Source organism: Protopterus annectens, chromosome 1.part0, assembly GCF_019279795.1.
Source record: "Protopterus annectens isolate FY-2018-M chromosome 1.part0, PAN1.0, whole genome shotgun sequence".
Classification (NCBI taxonomy): Eukaryota; Metazoa; Chordata; order Ceratodontiformes; family Protopteridae; genus Protopterus; species Protopterus annectens.
This window is the reverse complement of record NC_056725.1, coordinates 590,147,128-590,169,845: the sequence shown is the minus strand read 5'-3', so window position 1 is coordinate 590,169,845 and position 22,718 is coordinate 590,147,128. Positions and strand designations below refer to the sequence as shown.

The window sequence follows — 22,718 nt, the reverse complement described above, 5'->3', positions numbered from 1 at the left end:
TTAGGTTTACTATCAAACTCAAGAATTACAGTTCTTCATGTATTTACTTAGCCGAAATTAAATGTCGAAAATAAAAACAGTTATTTCATCAAAATGACAACAGTCGATTATTTGCAATTCAATATTACTGACATTACCCAGGTTACCTTCACTTCCGGTTATTTTCTACTTATGTTTTGCACCCCCTGCATATTATACATACAAACTCTAAGACTGCACTACAGTGGAAAAGGGTAAATTTCCCATTCCCCACTGTTGTGCAATCTCCAGTCAGAACGTCGACCTCATATAAGTGAATGCGAACATTTTCAGATCGGTGTTACAAAAACTGGGAACCATCCATTCCACCATCCCAGTTTCATGCAACTGACATTTCACATTTTGATGGTAAACCTATATATGTATGTGCATATATATATATATATATATATATATATATATATATATATATATATATATATATATATTACATATAAAACGCATAGCATTTGCATGCAGGTAGATACTGAGCTTCCGATTACATGGACATGGATAAGAGTGTGTCAAGTATGTTGTGCTCGATATTTTGATCGTTCGTTTATCTAATATAGACCCGCCCAAAATAAGGGGCATTTAGGGACAAATTGTAAATGTTGCTCTAATTAATTACCAGAACAGTCCTGCTCAGAAATATTGGCATTATAAAAAATGCAGTTCTGCAGTAAGTTAGTTATGATGTTAGCAGGAAATCTGCAATTCATGCAATCATGTTGTCAGTCATATGTGACATGAGCTGGGAATGCCCACACCTCTGCAGGTTGGGGGGAGTGCTATAAGTAAATTATGCTCCAAAATGTATAGGTATGTTTCTTTACTGATTTTAGAAATGTTTCAGGTATATATGTCTGGAAGAAAGAAAATGCATCTCAAAGAGGAGAACCAACTTATTTTTAATGCTGTGTGGACAGTTTGTACTCCTGATGACCCTGGATGACCAGGGTAGGTTGAGATGACAGCTGATGTGAATGCAGTGGTTTGCCATGGCAAACTCTGTACAGAGTGCAGGAAGATGGTCAACAGCATGAGGGACAGGATCAAGACATATATTCAAGAAGAACAGTGGGCAATGTGTGCCATCTGGGGCTGTGGCATTTAACAGCAGATAAAAAAAGCTCCTCTTGACCCTTGTCCTGGAAGTTTTCTTTTTCTCGTGCTCCTGGAGACATGCGTGTTGACGCTTCTTGTAAGTTAGATTAAGTCTTCACTTGCCTCTTGTTATCTACATGTTTACTGCAGAGCATTTAGTGTGTCACATACTTCAGATGTGGACAAGTCTGTGTTTGCTCTGTCTGCACCATCTGTTACTAACCAGTGTGTCTTATGCCTGAAGTATACAACATGGGTACTTCAGAGGGCAGCTGCAATGGGTATGGTTGATATTCATTCAGATTTTTTGTATATGGGAGGCCATCAGGGTAGACTGGCATTGTTCTCTCTGTCACTGTGCTATTTAGCACAGATGGTGTGCCATTGTAGACACAGGCAGACATCTTCAACAGCTTGCTTCCTAACCCAGGCATTTGCAGATTTGATGTTTTCCTGGCTACATTACAGATAATGCTATTTTCAGTGCCATCTTGACAGATGTGGGGTGGCAGGTTCCTTTATTTAGCCTGCATAGCCACAAGACCAGTGCTTGAACTGTAATGTTGTGGAGGATGATGCAGGTAGCCCTGTGCAGTTGTCTTTTGTAGCTAGGACAATGTTTGATTGGATCAAAAACAATGCAAGTATTTACTGCATGTATGGTAATAGCTGCATTTGTGGGTAGAGTGGGACCCTTTATGCACCAGACTGATGTGGGTGATGCATGTGAGAACATCCAGCTTTTAGTGCTTTAAACTCTGATATGGAGGAGGATGCTTATATGTATGGCTATGCCCCTTCTTCACCACTGTCCCTAGTAGCTGGTCAGGCTGTGTTGACCTCAGTCTCTTAGTACTGTAGTAGCTGTTGCAGTGTGCATGCCACTGGAGATGATGTAGCACAACATGCTCACATTTTGCAGAACAGTACTGAATCATAAGCCTTGACTGCAAAGGTTCTGCATGGAACTGAATGCAAATTGGATAGACTAGTACATGGGTTGTCTGTGTGGCCCAGAGACAAGATTTCCACACAGCACAATATTAGCCTGTCCCCAATAGTGCATTTTTTGAGGCACAAATCTTTATCTAGTGGGTTAAGTGGACACACAAGTCTTATTTTTGAGATGGAGCAGATAGAGTAGGAACTGCTAGAGAAACAGCAACTGCTGTTCCCCAATCCCTTATAAAACTACACCTACTGTGGCATTGCAAGGGTCTGCAGAGGCATCAGCAGTTTCTCAAAGGTTCAGATGTAATTGTGGTGCTTCGGCAAAAAAATAACTAACTTTTAGTTTCATTCAAAGCGCTGTTACTACTGTGAGGGACGGGCTTTCTATGGTGAGAGACTTATCTTTCTTTGTATCCACAAGGCTTAGTTTTGGTTACACAGGGTGCCTGTTCATCTCCTTGTGACAATGATTTACTATTTAATGTGATTAGTTGCAGTTTATACGTAACATAGTCGGAGAGTAATGTGGCATTGCTTTTTTATCAGCTGTTGACATTATGAACTTGTATTTTCTACACATTACTCAGTGCAGCTGAGTTACTGATGGAGCAGTATATCCTCATCTATAACCTGGTGGTTTATGTGTTTGCTGGGTAGACTGTCTGAGGGGAGGCATTGTTATGTTCATAGTCCCCTAAATTACACAGCTGTTGTGCAGGTGCTGCTACATATATTGGTTTCAGGCTGTGTAGTGTGAGGTTGTACACTGTAAAGGATTAAAAAATGTAGTTTGCCTTGTCCAGTTTGTATTGCAGAGCACATCCAGAGTCACTCAAGCAAAGGAGCTGCATCTTAAAGTATTTAATTGTACTGAGGCTTTACCTGTTGAACATCCCCTTCAGATGGTGTTTTGATCCCTCTGACAGGACTGAGCAGCCTGGGTTCTTGGCATCACTCAGAAAAGAACCATGAGGAATAATGTTGGCCTCAAAGGCATGGGTAGATAGCATTAGAGTGCCTTGCATGGACATTATGCTATAGCTGCATGCACAGCTCTCAACCTTCCATCTCCAAAATGAGGAACACTAGCCCTCATAATGTGGAACAAATGGGAAAAATGTGGAACACATACTAATGGCTTACTAACAACTTTAACTAGGAAGGCCATAGGATGGTTAAAATACACTAGTTTTACTTATAAAGAAGATCTTTTAATGAATTAATATGATTAATTTCTATTTACCATGGATTTCACTTAAAAAAAATTCCGAACACTGAATGTGTGACAGAGTCTTTCAATGTGGAGCAATGAGGAACTTTGAGGAACATGAACCTTTTAAGACCCCAAATGAGGTACGTTCCTTGTAATGAGGTACACTTGAGAGGTGTGGCTGCATGGTTGGCATGCATATCCATTATTCACCCCTCACAGTGAAATATACTTTAATTGTTGTGGACTTGATACCTAATGACTGTCAATATGTCTCATGAACAAGGGACTTGTGTCTTGGTACATAATAGAATTATATGATTTACTTGCTGTTTTTTTTAAATGCCATACATGACAGAATGTTTGTATTATAATGGCATGGAGAGGCTTTGCAATAAAACTAACCTTACTCCACTATATATCGTGTGAATCTTATCCATGATATCATATTTAATAATGGAGTAGGATTTGTAGTAGTCCCCCTCAAAACTGTGACAAGAATTTTAAGTCATGATTTTGAAAGTGTTTTTTTTTCCAAGTTTGTTTTTACTTTTACTCTGCGTTGTAGTGACTGTGGAGTTGGTAAAAATAAAAATAAGATATGGGTGCTGCAGAAAATTCACTTAAGAAAACTGACTTTCAAAACTGAGAGGACTGAGTGCTTGTCTATGCAATTTCAGTTGCGAGTTACAGAAGTATTTATTTATTTTAGGCAGTAGATGGAGTGATGAACCAATGAAAATGAATGATCATTTCATCTTGGTTATCTTTCTTACAAGTCAAAATAAACGTCCCACCAGAAAGCGCGTTCCTGCTATAGAACACGTAAATACTAAAACCAACCTCCGTGCAGGAACGCTGACTGTCCAAGCCGACAGTCACGCACTGATGCGGTAAGCACTTATGAACAAGTTGCTTTAGCTCAACAAAAAGTCACAAAGCACCAATGCCAAGCTCCCAACGTATAGAGCGGCAAACACTACTTCAACTCCAGTTTAACAGCCAAACTCTTAGGACATCCAAAATGTTGAATAAAATGTTGAATAAAAAAACAATGGCTCCAACTTTCTGTATAAAACGGAACATTCTTTATTCACAGCGATTTAAAATCAGTAAGCGCTTTCACCCTAATAAGGGCTTCCTCAGACTGTACAGCTCGGCTTGGACAGTCAGCGTTCCTGCACGGAGGTTGGTTTTAGTATTGGTTATCTTTCTGTTTATTATGTATTTTTGTTTTTCCTTAATTTGGGGATACTTTTACATGTAGATGTTAAATTTATATTTTTTCTTATTTTGTATATTTGCATTTTTGAAGCTTTTTTTGTTTTATTAAAAAAAAAAAAGATGTAATGATGCATTATTTGTTAGAAGTAGAAACGCCCTTACTCTGCTTCCAGTATATGTCTTGATTTGACATCTGTTCTGAAAGACAGTACTTCAGAAATACAGAAACTTGTGAAAATTTTAAAAATTAAAATGTATTTTTTCAAAAAGAAAATCGAAATGCAAACACCTAAATAATACTATACTGCAGCTTCACTCTTTGTATACAATCACCTGGTGTGAGAGTAGAGCCCACAGCTTTCTGACCTTTCTAGCACATTTGTAGCATCAAAGGGTGAATGTACTGACTGCTTTTTTCTGACTGACTTTGTGCCTTTTTATATGCCCAGGCATGTGTATTTTAGAGGAAGATACTGATTCTGTTGTATACAAGTATAGATGTGTCTGTATGTACAATATATGAGTGCAGGCTTTTAGGCTGTTTTTGGCATGCAATTTAGATTAAAGTTCCTTGTGAAAGGATTCGCTTTGGGATTACCAGGAAATGGTCCTTTCCCCAATGGAGAGCAATCTCAGAGTTGGTTTATTTAGTTTGGGGCGGTGTGGGGGTACAGCCCCCCACCTTCTTTTAAAAGCAGAAGAGTGTGTTGAAGTTTAAAAGCTGTGAAATGATGTGAGCGAGTAGGGGGGTATATATTTTGGTTGTATGTGTGTGTGTGTTGTATGTTAGTTTAAGGAAGGTGTTGGCCAAATTAAATATTTTAAGTGATTTTCAGGCTTTTAAGTTTTCGATTAGGTGAAAGCTCGATTGCAGTATGTTGAGCATGTTGTGCTCGACATTTTGATCATTCATTTATTTAATATAGACCCTTTTGGGCCATTGTCCTTTCATTATTTCTGTCTACATTTCTTGCATTTAGAGGTATGGTCAATAACAATAACACAGTGGAGACTGAAGATGTTTGTTGAAAAGTATAGCACACAAAGCTTGACAACTGTAATCCACTCCAAAGCTATATTTTGTGCTAGCACAAGTAAATACTACCAGCAGTATCTGTAGCCTCCCTAACAATGCAGGTACAGGTAAATTAGACAGTGGAAATAGTCTCTATAATAGGTAATCTGCATCCCAAAAAGCACAACACTAAATTTTATAATCCATATGGAGAGAATATCTACTTTATTAAGAAACATTTTCAGAAAAGAGTTGTCAGCAAACTGAGTAAATAAAAGTGAAAGAAGAGGAAGAGGAGAATGTGATCAGTTGAGCACCGAACAGATCTATAAATCTCTTAATTTCCAGAAGGAACAAAGCCAACAAGAGTCAAGGATAAAACCCCTAAACCATGGGCATGTATTACTTACAGTTTTATAATTATTTTGGCTTCCTGGCAAAGAATAGCAGGCAGTGACATCAGTCTATGTGGGAAGTATTCAGGCATGGTTTCCTACCGTGCAGTAGAGGTTACTATAATACATTAGATACACTTTACAAAAGCCGCAGTGGTACAGCGGTAGCATTGTTGCCTCACAGCAAGAGGTTCTCCTGTTCGATTCACGGCTGGAGTGCCTTCTGTGTGGAGTCTGCATGTCCTCCCCACGGTCGAGTGACCTCCGAAAGACATGCTTGAATGGGTGTGCCTTCACTGAAGGTTGGGCGTCAGGCTGGCAACTTGGCACCATAAAAAATCTCCTGCCAATCATTAGCAGACCGGAGTTCTGCTGTGCCAACCCCTAACCGGGAAAAGCCGAAAAGACAAACATCACTCAAAAGGTGGCTTACATTCTATGAGGTAATGAACTCCAACAATCCTGCTGACTATACTCAATGTTGTAAACTACAATCTGAGGCACTTCCATGGTGTAAGAACAAGCAGGAGTTACAATGCAAGTCATTAAAGTTCAATAATATAAGAATACACTCAAGTGCAATAAAACTTTAAAAAGGTTAATAGGGAAACAGATCAATGGCAAAATAGACCCACACACAATGTCCTGATATCCCTGAGCAACCTCAGATTTAAAAGACCAAATGGTAGCTATAAATAAAAAGTGTAAGAGAAGAACAGCAAGACTTCCAAATACTATTGCCTTGGAAAAAGAGAAAAAAAACACAGATTATCTGTGGCCATTGTGCTGTGCTGTCCTATTGTTTCACATTCTTCAGCACTGAACCACTGTCAGAAGGTTGCACAAGGTACTACATATGGACTGGAACTGTTCACAGCCCGACAGCTGACACAGTTATACTCAGGAGTGTAGAACAGTGTCTGCAGAAATGTTCCAGTTTGTGCCAGGCAGCAAATGGAGTGCTGGGCGGCAACAACGTGGGCAATACAGTCTTTTTTTTAGTGATGGTGTATATCACATGGCAAATACCCGCTGTTAAATGTTTGTAAATAAATGTAGTGCAAGCACTAAATAGTCCTCATTTCTTTCAAAGACTGAGGATACTGCTGAAAAGTGACCGTTTGTCAAACTTAGGCAATGGTACCAAGGAAAAAAAAAAGACACATTAAGTGCCCAAGCTGGATGAGAAAAATGTATAGTAATCTGTACCATAACCTAACTTATGGTTGTATCTTCACAGTTCATCACTTGCTACCTCTACACACAATGAGCACAGTGTTCTGGGAGAAGCAGTCTATACCGAGCACCCTATACCTCCTTAACATATTGTTTTCTGCTAGCATATGCTTTCATTATATGTACTTTCATGCATCATACTGTTTTCCAGCACCAGTAGTATGTAAATGGTAACCCAACTCTTCATAGTTTACCTGCTACCTTCATGCACAATTACCAATGTGTTATATAGGACAACAATTGAAAAAAAGAGAGACTGTGGTGTATAAACAAGCCGCTTCATGCAGAGGAGTCAAGTGTACCCCAAGAGGATATATTAGAATAACTGAACACTTTATAAATGAGCCTGTCACATAAATTGTGTGTGTTCACTTGCAAACAGGTAGATAATTATTACAATCTCTATGTCATATAAACTGAAGTAGAGCTGCTCCATATGAATAATATCCTATTTTATTGGAATTCTGTGAAACATGCATGTAATGTTAAGAAGTCCTCCCTACTGTAGAAGGAAGTAGTATTCCACAAAAAAATGACAGGCAAAAATACAGCCATGAAGATTATGCAGTGGACTATTGAGGATAAGAAAGAAGTTATGTATTGTAACTATTATGCAAGAAACCCACAATTTCCAGATAGAACACATTCAAAAAAATTGAGACAGAAACTAGAAGAAAGAAAAATACTTGCACAAGAAAAACTGTCAAAAGCTTCAAATGCAAATTTGTGTTCAATGCAACAGATTCATGAAAAACATTACACAGACCCAGAAACCTTGGCCCGGTTTGGAAAAAGAAGCAACTGAGGGAGTATGAAAATATAAAGAACAAAGCCCAGAGATTTTTGAAAGGTATAAAAAGAAACATGGACATGGAAAAAGAAAGAGATGGTGTAATACTTAGGCAAAGAAGAAAGCCAGAGATTTCACATGGTGCAATATTTATGGAAAGGAGAAAAGCCAAAATAATCAATACAAAAAAAGCAGCTCTAAAGATTTTTGAAGAGAAATACAGGCAAAGGCATCTAGATATGGAAAATGTTACAATACAAAAAAATAAGAAAATGGGGAAGTAGAAAAGAGGAAAAGTAATGCAGAAGTTAAAGAAATAGAAACAGATGTTATGGATTATCTGGGAAGTGAAGGATTTAGTGCAGAAAGTTCAACAACAGTAATGTCACAGCATAATGGAACAGTGAGTCCCCAAATTATGGGGAAACTTGTGAAATGGAAAGTATATGATCACTTGTCACATGAAGATACTCCGGAGTACATACCAGAGGAAACCAGCACAAAATTTAACCTGGAGTTGCATAACAAGGGAAGGAACAGGAAATGGTGTCAAGGCTGACGCAGTCATTTTTGTGGAGTGATAGCCCAGTGAGTTCCCATATGAAAGAGCAATGGATGATACAGGATGCAGCTGAGAATGTCAAGGGAAGATGTTCTGGAACTTCCTGTAAAATGTTTGCAGGAAATGGAGAATAGAGAATGCACCCTCAGTTTAGGAGAAATTGATCTAAGGGAAGAGTTGCTTGATTTAATAGAGATGGCTAGACATATTAAGATTGATGGCAGAAATAAAATACAGAAAGTCAATAAGACCCAAAATGTTAGAAGTCTGATAAAACGAATGAACACAGTACATCAACAGTATTAACAGAAACTCACATGATACAACAGAAGTAAATATGATATATTAGTGTGCAGCAAAAGTAATAACAAATAAAGTCTTACCACAAAAATACAGGGCAACAAGGGAAAGGAAGAGAAGAAATCAAATGCCATCATAGAAGTATTGAAGAGAGAAAACTATAAAGCAATTAAGACAAGATATGTCACTGTTAGACTGTAGAGGAGGGAACAGATCAACAAAAATACTTAGAAAGATGGACAATGTGCAGTATTAGACGATACCAGGATCTATCATGCACCATTGCAAATAATAAATTAAAGACATCAGCACAGGCAGAAAAACTTAGAAGATATGCAGATAAATATAAAGGAAAAGTACAAAATATGCAATTAATTGATGATGTATACAAGTTTTACAGAGAATTGGGAAACAAAGCAAAAGTAATAGAAACACCACCAAAAAGAAGAAATAGACACATTTTGTTATTTCTGAAGACCCTGTGCAACAAAGATGCTGAATGGATAGAAGTAGTAAACTAAATAGTAAGAACTTCAAATATACAGCATATGAAATGTGATAAAGCAACAGCCAGAGAAACTGAAACAAAATTAAAAATAGCTCCTAACTGCAAATCTCCAGGCCCAGATGCAGTACCTAACGTCTGGCTAAAAGTATCAACATCATTACAGGAGGATTTAACTTTGAGTAAGAACTACTTACATGCACACCCCGAGCATATACCAACTTGGTTAACAGGAAAAAACAATATTCCTCCTCAAGAGTGAACCTGCAAGCTATCCTAAAAACTACAGACCACTAACTTGCTTTCCAACAATGTATAAACCGTATACTGGAATTGACGCCAATTGAATTTTCTTCTAAATGACTATAAACTCTATCATGGCAGCAGAACAAAAGGGTAACAAAAGAAAGTCATATGGAACAAAGGATCATATGTTGTTAAATAGAGTCATAATGGGAAACTGTAAAAAGAGGAAGAATCTTAAGTGCGGCATGGTGAGATTACAAACTAGCATTTGACACTATCCCACATTCATAGATAAATGAGTGCTTACATATATACAAGATAGACCCTACACTGATCAATTACATTCCAGTGATCATGAAACAGTGGCAATCCACTTTGCAGGTGATCCAAGATAAAGTACAATTATCATCCCAGGGATACAATTTCAAAAGGGGATAGTCTAGGGTGACTGTCACTACTGCTCTTTTGTCTTGCCCTTAACCCATTACGCTAATTAATAGATTAGGTCATGGTTACAATGTGGCTCCCAGACAACAATAAAGTGTAAGGACTTCTTATCTTCTTTTTGTAGATGATTTAAAACTGTATAGCTCATCAGACAATGGGCTGAAAACACAACCTGAAGTGGTCAAAACTTTCTCAGATGACATAAGAAAGTAATTTGGTCTTGATAAATATGCAAAAGCAACACAAAGCAGGAATGCTGCAGCAACAAAAAATATCAGCCTGGGACAGGAATGTGATATAAAGAACCTGAGCAGGAGGGAGTGTACTTGGGAAGTGATGAAGGATGGACAATAAATCATGAATGAATGCAAACAAAATGCAGTAAAATAATGCAAACAAACTGAGTAAAGAATATTTTAGAAGACTAAAATGAATACTGAGAACAGTCCTGATATCTAGGAACAAAGTCCAGGCTATAAACCAATTTGCTCTTCCTGTTCTAGCTTAACGTTTTGTGGTGACCGACTGCCACCAAAAGACACTGGATCAGTTGGACAGGAAAAAAAGAAAAACGCTTCACACTTCTCAAATGACAATTAAAAAAAATATATATATATCAGTGTCTACCAACACTCTATATCCCACTTTCTGAAGGAAGTATGGGTCTTGTCAAAACTGACTGCATGTACAGATCTACAATTGGAGGACTGCATATGTATCAGATCCAAACAAAGTGAAAGTTTTAAAACATGAACAGAACAAATCCAAGATGACTTCCCTGATTAGTTTAGCAGAAGCATATCGGTGTCAAGCAGGAATGGAAACCAAACCAGAAGTAGACAAGCAGCAACTGAAGGTGCCAAAAAGCAAAAGAAAGAATATAATGAGAAGGATCAGATGAGAAAACAAGAAATGTTGAAAAGGCATAAACATGATAACAGGTACAGAAAACTCCTGGAACAACCTCATATTGATCAGAATCTGACTGAAGAATGGTTAAACAGAGGTGAATTTAAACCAAAAGATGAAAGTTTAATATTAGCAGCCCAGGATAATGGAGTACATACATGTTGGCTTACAAAGTCCATTGAACACGTGGAAGAAACAGACAAATGCAGGTTCTGTAAAACAGAACTGGAAACAGTCACACATCTTGTTGCTGGGTGTGGTATACTCATGACAGAGGGCCTGTATACTGAAAGACATAATATTGTGGCAATAGTGATGTACTGGGGTTGTGCAAACATTGCAAAATTGAAGTAGTAGAGAAACAATGGAAACATGAGCCACAAAGCATTATAGAAAATGATAATGTTTATATCGCATGGGATCACTCTTTACCAACAGTTAAAAATATAGATAGGAGAAAACTACATAGAGTAGTCCATTCAAAGAAGTCAAAAATAGCATCAATCATTGAAATTTCTACACTCAAGTTATTACAGCGTCTTACATATAGAGAGAGACAAAATCAATGTAGAGGAAGGATACCCAGACAGTTCCAACAGTTGCAGGAGTAATGGGTCTCATAAAAAATAATTTAGATATGTTATCAATACATGTAACTGTATGAATTCCAAAAGCCAATTCTGGGCACACTGCGGGCACAGTAAAGAGCACTTTGGCTAACAAAGATTGAAACTATACTAATTTCACAAACTTTAATCATACTGAGACTTAAGAATTGGGTCCATTCCTGTCATGGTATTAGAATCCCAAAAGACTTGGAGAAATTAAAAAAGACAAAGACACTATCGTCCCATCTATTTATTTATTTATTTCAAAGTAAATTGACTGGGACCACTAGTGTCAATTTTTAATCATGACCTAATTATAGAAAAAAAATGATACAAGTAAAATACCTAGTTACTCTAACAGACATTTTTATACAGATAATGTAAATATTTTAAAGTAACAGCTGCTGCAGATAAAATAGAAATCGACCCAAGACATATCCTTCCATATAAGGTTATAACTGTAAGTGAGGCTGTTAAACATTAAACAGCGTATGCAACAGAGACTGCAAAGACATGCTGTATGCAGCCTGCATGCATTATGTGATTTTAATAAAGGTTTGGTGACATGATTAAATGTTACGATACTGCTGAGTTCATAAGAACATGTAAACTGTGCTATAGTATTCTATTAGAGATCTGATCTGTAAAAGGAGTTACATGTACATACTTGTTGACACAGAAAAGTAAATGTTTGTGCTTTCTGAAGGTATTAAATACCTAGGTGTGCTGTAAATATGGGAGGTAAAACATTCCGGACTACAAGGGCTGTGATGGAATAGGCCCTAGAAATTATTACATTACTAGGTGTTAATATGAAGCCATCTGAGATGCTGCAGATGTTTTAAGTGCTCTGATGTAGTTCTTTGGTAGTAATAGTTTGGCCACAGTACAGCAACGATTGTGGTGCAGTAAATTATTGATAGGAGTTATCATTACAATGTTTGGAAATTTAAGAGTATTTACTGCATAACCCTTTAAAAATAATTCTCATGCCATGGAAAGCTACAAATAAACTGGCAAGTCTCATTTTTGTGCATATTTTCAGGTGTTGCATGCTCGTTTATAATGTTCTCTGATATTTGACAGTTTCTTATGGCTTCTACAGAACACTGTAAAGTGAGCATTAGGACACCTCCTTTTTATAGAAAGCTGTTAGCAATGTATGGAATTTTCAAATGACACTTTTGTGCGGATGGTGAAGGATAATGTGGAGTCGAGCAATATACTTAACTATTTCTACTAGGTGACTCGTTTACAGTGGCTACGAGAAAAGAACAAGGTGGTGGAGTTTCCTTAATTGATTTTAAATGATTTAAGAGTACCGAGAAGCAAACATTTATTTACTTTTGATGTACTTTATAGTTAAGATATTTCTGCAACCTGATTTTGCACAAGGGCTTGATGTAAGGTTGTGTAGTCTCAGTAATCCGAATCACCTCTCCAAAATTTTAAATTATTAGCATCCAGAAGGAAGTCAGATAAAGACAGAGAGAATTTAGGTTATCATCACTAAACAATAAACAATAAGAAAATAAGTGGTCCCAGTAATAAGGGTTAAGGAATCTTGAAAGAAGTACAGCTACATTGGCTGCTTGACAACTCACTTGATGGGGGTGCTTTTACAGTAAAACAATGCATACTTTGGACACAGCTGGTCTGGGGTCTGAAGCCTGTAGTCATTTAGTCTGTAGGAAACCACGTTAAACACTTTTGCTAAGAAGTCACTGAAGATAGGTCTATAATTCCTTAAATACTTTTGCTAAGTCACTGAAAATGATCAGTCTCCTTTTCTCATGTGGTTGCCATATTGCATGCATAAAAGCAGTGTTTGTGCTGTGACTTTTATGGAAACCATGCTGTTACTTACACACTTCTATTTTGTTCCAAGTGTAGATAGAATTGTGAAGAGGTAGCCTTTTCTTGTCATTTTGACAGCGCAGCTAAGATTTAAATGGGCATGGAATTATCCATGTTTTTAGGACTGCCTATTTTAATATGATAATTACAGCTGCAGTCTTTTGACAGTTGTGGAAAGCTGCTCTTTAGCTGGGTTACATTAATGATGTATTGCATCACTTATGTTTAGGACACAAGCCATCTTATTCAATTTTATTATTTATTTATTTTTTTATTTAACATTTGTTTACCAGGAAAGTCCGACTTGGAACAAAGCCAATTTTCAGCAAAGACCTGGGGGAAAATGTTCCAGACGCATGTCTTTGAAAAGTGGGAAGAAATTGGAACACCCGGAGGAAACTCACACGAACGCAGACAGGACATGCAGACTCCACACAGAAGGCACTCCAGCTGAGAATCAAACTGGAGAACCTCTTGCTGTGAGGCGACAATGATACTGCTGCACCACTGTGCCGTCCAATCATGTGGCTTTAGCTGTTTGAAGGACTTATTTACTTATTCACTGTAGTACAGCTTGTTTGAGGGAAGGAGGTGGGAACTGTATTGATCATGGCAACAGAAGAAGACAGCTTACAAGAATATGGCACACACATCACAGCTGCTCACAAAAACCTTCTCAGTATGTAGGAACCATCACTACAAATGAAAGAAGTGATAGGTTTGCCCAGAACAGTTCTGTGCAGCAACAGTCACATGCATTCTGGTGCACAAATAAAAAAGAAATACATGCCAGCAGCACTACCTTTCACCAATAATTCCAAGAACTCTACTGGAAATTGGACCACTCCTGCTAGATATTTCATTCTGCAATATCACATCCTAGTATATTACTGACATTTGCACAACTGGTAATGTATAATCAGATATCAAAACACTAAATGGGAGTTGAATGACTCCTAATTTGTGCAAGGAAAAACATTAAGCATTAATTCAGGAATGTTCATATTTTTATCTAGTCAGTTATCCATTACAAGGACATAATAAACAGTCTTCCTTAAACAAATATAGCAACCAGATTAACGATATCCATTAGGAATACGAGTTTATCAGGCAACCAAGTATATTACATTCCAAGTTTCAATGCAACCATTGATTAAATGATGTGCATGCTGGGTGATAATCAGTGATTGTTTAAAACCTGTTCTATTAGAAGTAAGACTATATCACTAAGAAGAGGCTTATAGGTGTTGCATACTTGCCTTATTCAAAGCATGACCAACATGAGGGTCTCCATTTGCATAAGGTGGGCCATCATGAAGGCAGAATTCCTTTTTCACTTTCCTCTCTCTCTGCCAAGAATACAGCTCTGAAAATCCACATGTCTGTTGAGAGAAATATCACAGGTAAGGCCCAGGAACAAAGAATTCTGTATAAACAATGATCAAAACACTTACAATACGACTTTTCAACAAATCACTTCACTTAAACTGCTCATTTAAAGTGTCAGCACCACATCCACTCTGAGGTACTCTGATTTATCTACTTAAGATAGTTCATCACAGACAGTCAAAATGGGCCAATATGTGCTCCTTTTAAAATTATTAAATGTATGTTAAAGCACTTGTTATTTTTATCCTGAGGAGCCTGTAGTTTTCTTCAGAAAAAGATTTTTAACAAACTATCTGCTCTGAGACAGATTACACTGAATGCGTCAAATAACTTTACACCCATTCAACACTATTAATATAACTGCTAAATCATTACAGAGTCACTCATTTAACAAAATGGGTCCATCCAAATCATCATTACTCTGGTTAACAAACTTATATAAATAAATACATTTTTTGCTCCCCCAGGATCTTGCCCAGTGGCTCCTCTGCCTTCACCAAATTAGTCCATTCATTCCTAGAGAATGGAAGCCAAGCGCTCTCAAGCTAGGTGAGAGCCCCAAGGCCCATTTGTTCCTGGCCAGGTTCTCCATTAGCCTTCCTGGTGGCCTACCGACTCCCTTGGGAACACCACCCACCCACACCCACCCCACCCAGTGGCACATTGAAGCCTGCAACTGCTGGTTCTAGAGCTGAAGAATGCCTGCACTTGCTGGTTGCTCCTTGGCTACTTAATGCAAATTCACTCTGTAGCTCAAAAATGGAAGCCTCAGAACTTTACTAGGTGAACACCTACATCTCATGCTAGGTACAACCATCTACCTATCCTCAGGATAGGCAAGCCAGCAACAATCACTCACTACCATCCTCCCAGCTAAGTCCTACAGGCACCCAAGCCACTAGCCAAACTCAGGTTGCCTGCAGTGGAGTCAGGGCTTTATCTTTCTATGCTACAGAGCTAGCACCGTAAAACAGATAAATTTATGATCCAGCAAAAGACAATACTCCAGGTGTAGCAACTTAAAATCTAAAGTGGAAAAAGAACAGTGACCTATGAGGTATCAGTAGACAGAATGGTATTCTCTAACATCTAATAATGCAATAAAATGCTACACTTTCATTACAGCAGTTTGAAGCAAGTCAGTCTTGTAGGAAGAATTAAGAGCTACTAATGTTTTTTAGTTCACTCTGAAGATTATGAGTTTTTTATGGTAGTCTTCTAGCTTAATAGGTAAAAAGGCCGATTTTGTAGCTTACTTTTAGTTGCTTTGTAACTGAACTACAAAAAATATAGTTAGCATTTTTGTCCAAACTTAGTAGAGGAATTCCTCTGAACAAAATGAAATACTGCAGTCATTTGCATACACAACTGAATCACTCATGTAAAACACGAGCACAACTCAACGAGAAATATTTTTTTAAAATATCAATAAACAAAGTAATATTTTAAGATGATTCCATGGAAATTTAAAACTAAGACCTGCTAAATATTTTCTCTATAATATTTAATAGTGAAGTTTTGAATAAGACTGTAGGCTTATCAGCATTAAGAAGCAGCTGCAATGAAGCTCCCAATGTTTACAGCATGCTTTCAAAATGCTGGCAACATTATGTTTAAACAAAGCATAGTTTTTCATCTTATTCATAATTGCATACACATGTTGATGAATAAAGACAGAAAGCCAATGTGTGTTGTTTGTCCCTTAGTGGCAATACAATTAAAATATCTAACTGCCTCATAACTCCTGCTCATTTCCACAAATAAAATAAACATTCTCTCTTTGATAAATCAGCAAGAATAATGTTTGTAACTATACACCACCTGGGGTTTATTATGGGAGTTGAATTTAGCCTTAAAGTTACTTGTCTTAAACATGTCCTTTAAACCAATTCTCAGAGGATTTTCATTATTGAATCAATAAAAAAATACCGCTGGAAAACTATGTTGAAAATCTGACACATTACTCACCTCTTTGTAAGGAATATCAACCGGTCCATTTCCCGGAATAGGGGGATATAGCAAAAGTTCCTTTAACTGTACTAATAATTAATGAATTAAGACTGTCTGCTGTGTATCCTATGACTAAAACATTTCAGACAGAGACTTTGCTTCACTTAGAATGACATTATCACCTGTAATTAACATAGAAATCCTAAAAGCTCGATTCTTAACAATATTACTCTTCATAAACATCAGGTGGCTACTAGTAAAATGCAGGTAACCATTAACCCAAATGTCTTTTCTATAGATCTTCAATGCAAAAACTGTTTCATTGTCCCAGCTCAACTCAATCTCCAAAACATTTAAGTAGACAAAGTACAAACAAGTGAAAAATTATGCTGCTACTCACAGAAGGAAAAAAATAAACAAGTAAATAAATAAAACAGTTTCTTAGCTTTGGACCAAACAACAAATATGCATCAGTGTGTCTTTTTATAAAATGTTTTCAGACCAAACAAATCATTTTGTATAAAAATGCATTTTTTCAATATGTCATAACCATGTTAGCAAAATAAAGGCCTATGGAGGTACTCATTGTTGTTCCTTTCATTCAGTATAATAATTACTACTAAAAACAAGATGATATGCAAATAGTTTCTAAAAAATGCACAAATGTCACTGTGAGAAAAATAACTCAACCAAATATGTCCTGTGTAATACGTGTGTATAAAGAGTCAATTTGTACTATTACAAATAGCATTTTATCACTGTCAAAATAAATATCTGCTGAGATATTCAAGACATCACAAGATTAAATAAATTTGAAGGGTCTCCTTTAATCATTTAAGCTTGGTCACGAAATACTGAACATAGGTTTTCTTCAATCCAGTAGCAGCAACTACAGGATAAAAAGGAGGTTTAAGAGTATTGTTAAAAATTTCAGCGATGCCACACAATTAACCAACTTTTGGATGGTCAGTGACTAAAAGTGCAGTTGTAGCAAAATCAATAAATATTCTCTGTAAACAAACTGAAAGAAAACCCAATCAAAAGTGAAACATCAGGTACTCCTTATTAGCAAACACTCTTGCCACCCTGTCTCTGTAAAAGGTCATGGCTGGCCAGGCTATGGCCTATTAATACACAAGGTAGGTACTTGCACCGATTGCTCAGCACAGCCAATATCAGTGCCTACCCAACTTCCAAGATGGCTAAACAATGAGTAAGAGCTTAATTCTACCTCTCCCAGTGTGAAAAGAGAAACTTAGCAGAGAAAGCCACTGTACTAGATTTCTGGGTAAATTTCAGTAATTGGCTAGTAAGTGCACTACCTGGATGCCAGGAAAAAAGAAATACAGAGGACCTGAAGGAAAATCAATTACAAAAGGCAATGAAAAAACACTGACTGGGAGAAGTACTGCAGCTGTTCAAAAAGCAGTGCAAGCTCCAGACATGACTTCCAGTAACCTAGAGGAAAGTATAAGCCAACTGCACACACATCAGACTACAATAAATGAAACACTTATGAAGTATAACAACTCAATAAAACGCTGGAAAAAAATGGAAGAAGCTTTAAACAGATATTCAGATAAGGTGATAAAACTGCAAAACTCAGAGGTCAAAATGAAGAAAAGGCTGGCTGAATAGGAGACTGCACAAGAAGAGATGTTTCAAAAAATAGTAGAATTAGAGGACAGACATGTAGGAAAAAAACTGAGATTTTCTGCTGTACCCAAGAAGCTGGAAGGAACAGAGCATATTAATTTAAGCACAAATAAATAACTGGACTTGTATTCCGCAACACAAATTATTTATTGAAAGGGCGCATCAAGTGTAAAGCTCACTATGAAAAAACAAACTAGATCTTTAATAGTAAAGATGCAATCTTACCAGAAGGGGCTGATTCTAACAAAACTGTGGCAGAAGGGCAAAGTACTAAAAGTGGGAGACAGCAGAGTGTTTGTGGAAAATGACTATACATTATACATCAGGCATAAAAGTAGTAAATTTATTCAATTTTTCAGGGAATGTCGAGAAGCAGGCATGAGATTCAAACTGCTGCACACAGCTATCTTCAAAATATTTTTCCATGGAGGAACAAAATCATTTTTGATAAAGTGCATGCCAAGGAAAAAATATAAAAGTTTGTCCAACAAAAATGGAGCTGTGAAACAGAAGGAAATTCCACCTCTTGTTCTTTGGGTAATATAGACCATAAAAAGGCTGTGCCATTGAAACTTTTTCCAGTGTTTCAACAGAAAATGCTTGCTAGAGATGAAAAAGCACAAGAGCTGACTAGAAGAATCGAGAGTATGTTGGAAATGAAGCAAAGACAGGGCTTGGGAGATGGAGACGGACAAGAATAAAACAAGAAAATCTAGAAATATTCTACTTGGACTTTGTTAAACTTGCAGGGGACTCTAAAGCAAATGCCCTACTTCATGTCATTAATGTTCAGAAATATACTCAGAAGAGAAGGAAGGAAGTTAACTGTAAGTAAAATATATTTTTTAATAGTACTATTTTAATAGAGCATGATTTTCTTTCCATGTTACAAACTAAAGCTTTTTCAGTTATTTTTATTTTTAAGTGTAATGGGGTATTAATGCAAATAAGTGCTCCTGTTTTTCCTTTCTCCTTGTTCAGTTTAAAAAAAAATGTAGGCACTACAATGTAAGAAAAAAGATCTGATTAAAAGAGCATGACATAAGAAAAGTTAGTGTGCTTTTTCTCATTCCTGCATAAGGGAATGACTAGGTAAATGAAAAAGTAAATGAAAAAGAATATTGAATATTATAAGGATTTTTTTCTACTAAAGAGTTTTGTATCTGGTTTTCATATCTCTAGCAAACAATCTGATGAAGAGAAATGACTGGGAGAAAAATGTTTTCTGAAAGCAATTAAGTGTTTTCTCAGCTGAGAGAGCTATAAAGATGAGACAAAGACCAACAGCACTTATAAGAACCACAGGCTATACCATGCATCTTAGTATGGATAACCTTTCTTTTAGGTTATCTCAAGCCTGTATGCATGGCTATCAGTTTGGAACATTCGTTCCTATTAGCAAGGTAAAACTTCAATATCTGAAGATGTACATAGTGTTGTGTGTTGTTATTACATTAAATGTTTTAGGGGGTATTGGGGGTGTGCTCATAATTGTGTTTGACAGTTTTCAATAAAACAAAAATTTCTGTAAGATGTGACATAGGCTCAAATGAAGGGCAAGAAATAGTATAAATATTAACTTGCCAAACAGTACAAGTATGTAACACAAAAGTTGGAACTATACAATTAACAAAAAGGCTGTTATACATAAAAGGTGGGAATAATAACTTTTCAAGAATATGATGCTTTATGTGATGTCTTTAAATGTTAATGGTCACACAGATAAATACAAAAAAGAAAGAGTAGTGAACTATATTAAAAAATGTAGAGTGCAAATAGCTATGCTACAAGAGTCACACTTGGAATGAAATAATCATGTGAATTTGATAAAGAATGCTTTTTAGGATAGTTATTCAGTGGAATACCTGGGACAAAGGAAGAGAGGAGTACTTATATTAATTGCAAGAGGAGCTCAAATAGAGATAGAAGAAGATAAAAAGACAATGACATAGATTTGTAGTACTAAATAGGCTACTAGCAAGGGATGACAATTACACTGGCATGTATTTATATTCCACCAGAAACTGCTACAATGGAGCTTTAAAATTTCTGAGAGAAAGAATCAGCTTTCAGCAATGAATATTACTTATAGGTAGGGAAATTTGATTTGCAACAGTGAAGATTCATCTCTTAGGCCCAGAAGGGACAATATAACAAAGCAGGGTAGATTTTTAAAGAAATTTAAGAAAATATTTGGCATGGAAGCAATTAAGAGCGAACTAGGAATTCAGATTGAATTTACATATTATTCCCCAAGATGCAAAAACTGGGCTAAGCCAAAGAAAATTTACATTTCACAGGAAAATGTGCATGTAATTGCAGGTCTTGATATGCACCCAATAAGTATTTCAGATCATGCTCTAATAATAACTAAAATAAAAACACAGAGTAATGGAATAAAAATAAGACACTGGCACTTTCCCACCTATCTGCTGAAAAGAGAGGAATTCAAGGAATATGTAGGGGAAATTATTCAGAAGCTATTAGAGAAGATATAAATTTCTTCTGAAAATAAAGCTAGGGAGTGGGATAAAAATAAAGTGGAGTTTTAAACAGTTTAGAAATTTAAAAAAAGGAGATATGGTTAAGAAATAATAATTATTTAGAGGGAATGAAAAATGTTAAAGTATTGCAAAATAGGGGGAATCTCACAGAACAAGAAGAGGAGCAACTGCAGAATGATAAACACAAAATAAGGGATTACCTCGATAATATGCATGAGTTCAGAAAGATTGCTGTTAAGCAACTGTTTGTGATAATAATTCTAGAGCACAAAGACTTTTAGCACAATGATTCAGGCAACAGAAAGTAAAAAGGGATGTCACCAAGCATAGGGAGCCTACTACAAGGAAGACAACAAGGGATCCTGTACAAGTATTAGAAATATTTTGGAAATTCTATGAAAGTCTGAATAAAGCAGAGAAATATGGATATCAAGAAAAGCTACAAATGGAAATGTATAGCTGGGATGTCCTAGGGAAAGATGTACATTTGGGACATATATATATATATATATATATATATAAAATAAAATGCTAAGATTTTCTTACACAAGACGAAGAAGTATCAGAGATTTTCTGGTACATGGAACATTTATTTTACCCACCATTTCAAGAACCAAAGAAATAAGGCAAAAAGGAACCCTCCCTTGTGGAAAATGTAGGGCATGTTCATACATAGCGAGAACTTTTCTGCATATTAATGGTAAAAAATATCAGGAATCTGGTTTATATAGTTGCACTAGTGAGAGAATAATATAGCAATAACCCACGCCTGGGTGTGGGTAATGCTGGATTTACCCACGGTTGGCAAACAAAGCCAACCATGGGTAAATACAGCATTACCCACACCCAGAAGTGGGTTATTGCTATTCTACGACATTATTTAAGAAAAGAAACTATTACTTTTCTTAAATAATGGCATAATATAATGCCTGTTTACTGCCCTTCCGCAGATGTCTGGCATCCGCGGCAGTTCTGATGTACTGCGCGCCTGCGCAGTACATCAGAGTTGAGCAAAACGGAGAAAGCAAGATCTCCGTTGCTTTTTACTGTTTTGCTATGTTAAATGGGTTTAACATAGCGAGACAGCTTTAAAATAAGCAACGGAGATGTCCGTTGCTTATTTTAAAACTGTCTCGCTATGTTAAACCCATTTAACATAGCGAAACAGTAAAAAAAGCAATGAAGATCTTGCTTTCTCCGTTGCTTTTTTTTAAAACCTGTCTCGCTATGTTAAATGGGTTTAGCATAGCGAGACAGCTTTAAAATAAGCAACGGAGATCTCCGTTGCTTATTTTAAAGCCGTCTCGCTATGTTAAACCCATTTAACATAGCGAGACAGTGTTTTAAAAGTAGAGTTATACTAATGGAAAAAAGTCCGGGCGACCGGACCTTTTTCCATTAGTATAACTCGATTTACAATGTGCACGCTGGCCAATCAGCATGCACGTTTTGGGGGGGTCATAGTATAATTTACAGTTTAAGATGCCCATGTAATAAATATTACATAGGTGAAAGTAAAAGAAGCTTTGCAGTTAGGTTAAAAGAGCATATAAGAGACATCAAAAAGGGCAGTGAATTTAGTCCAGTGGCCACACATTTTTAACAGGAACATGGAGTGGATTTTAAAGGATTACAAGCAACTGTGTTGTAACAGCTTATGAATGACAACTTAACAGTAGGTGATGTGAAAAAACAACTCAGAAAAAAGGAATCAATCTATATTTTAAAATTCAATACCCTGAGTCCAGCAGATTTAAATAAAGAATGTAACTGGAGATTTTTTTTATAAATAATGTTGCTTTAAATGTTTTTAATTGATTAATTATGATGTAATAAGGA

General features: G+C 36.6%; 1 protein-coding gene across 1 annotated transcript in view; it reads right to left on the bottom strand.

The window, feature by feature from the left end:
- The window catches only part of IARS2 (isoleucyl-tRNA synthetase 2, mitochondrial), a 1,410,425-nt gene that overhangs the window by 1,368,976 nt on the left and 18,731 nt on the right, over positions 1-22,718 (bottom strand). The window contains exon 2 of the mRNA XM_044061644.1: positions 14,640-14,762. Coding sequence (XP_043917579.1) covers positions 14,640-14,762 — 123 coding nt within the window. The remainder of the gene's footprint in view (positions 1-14,639; positions 14,763-22,718) is intronic.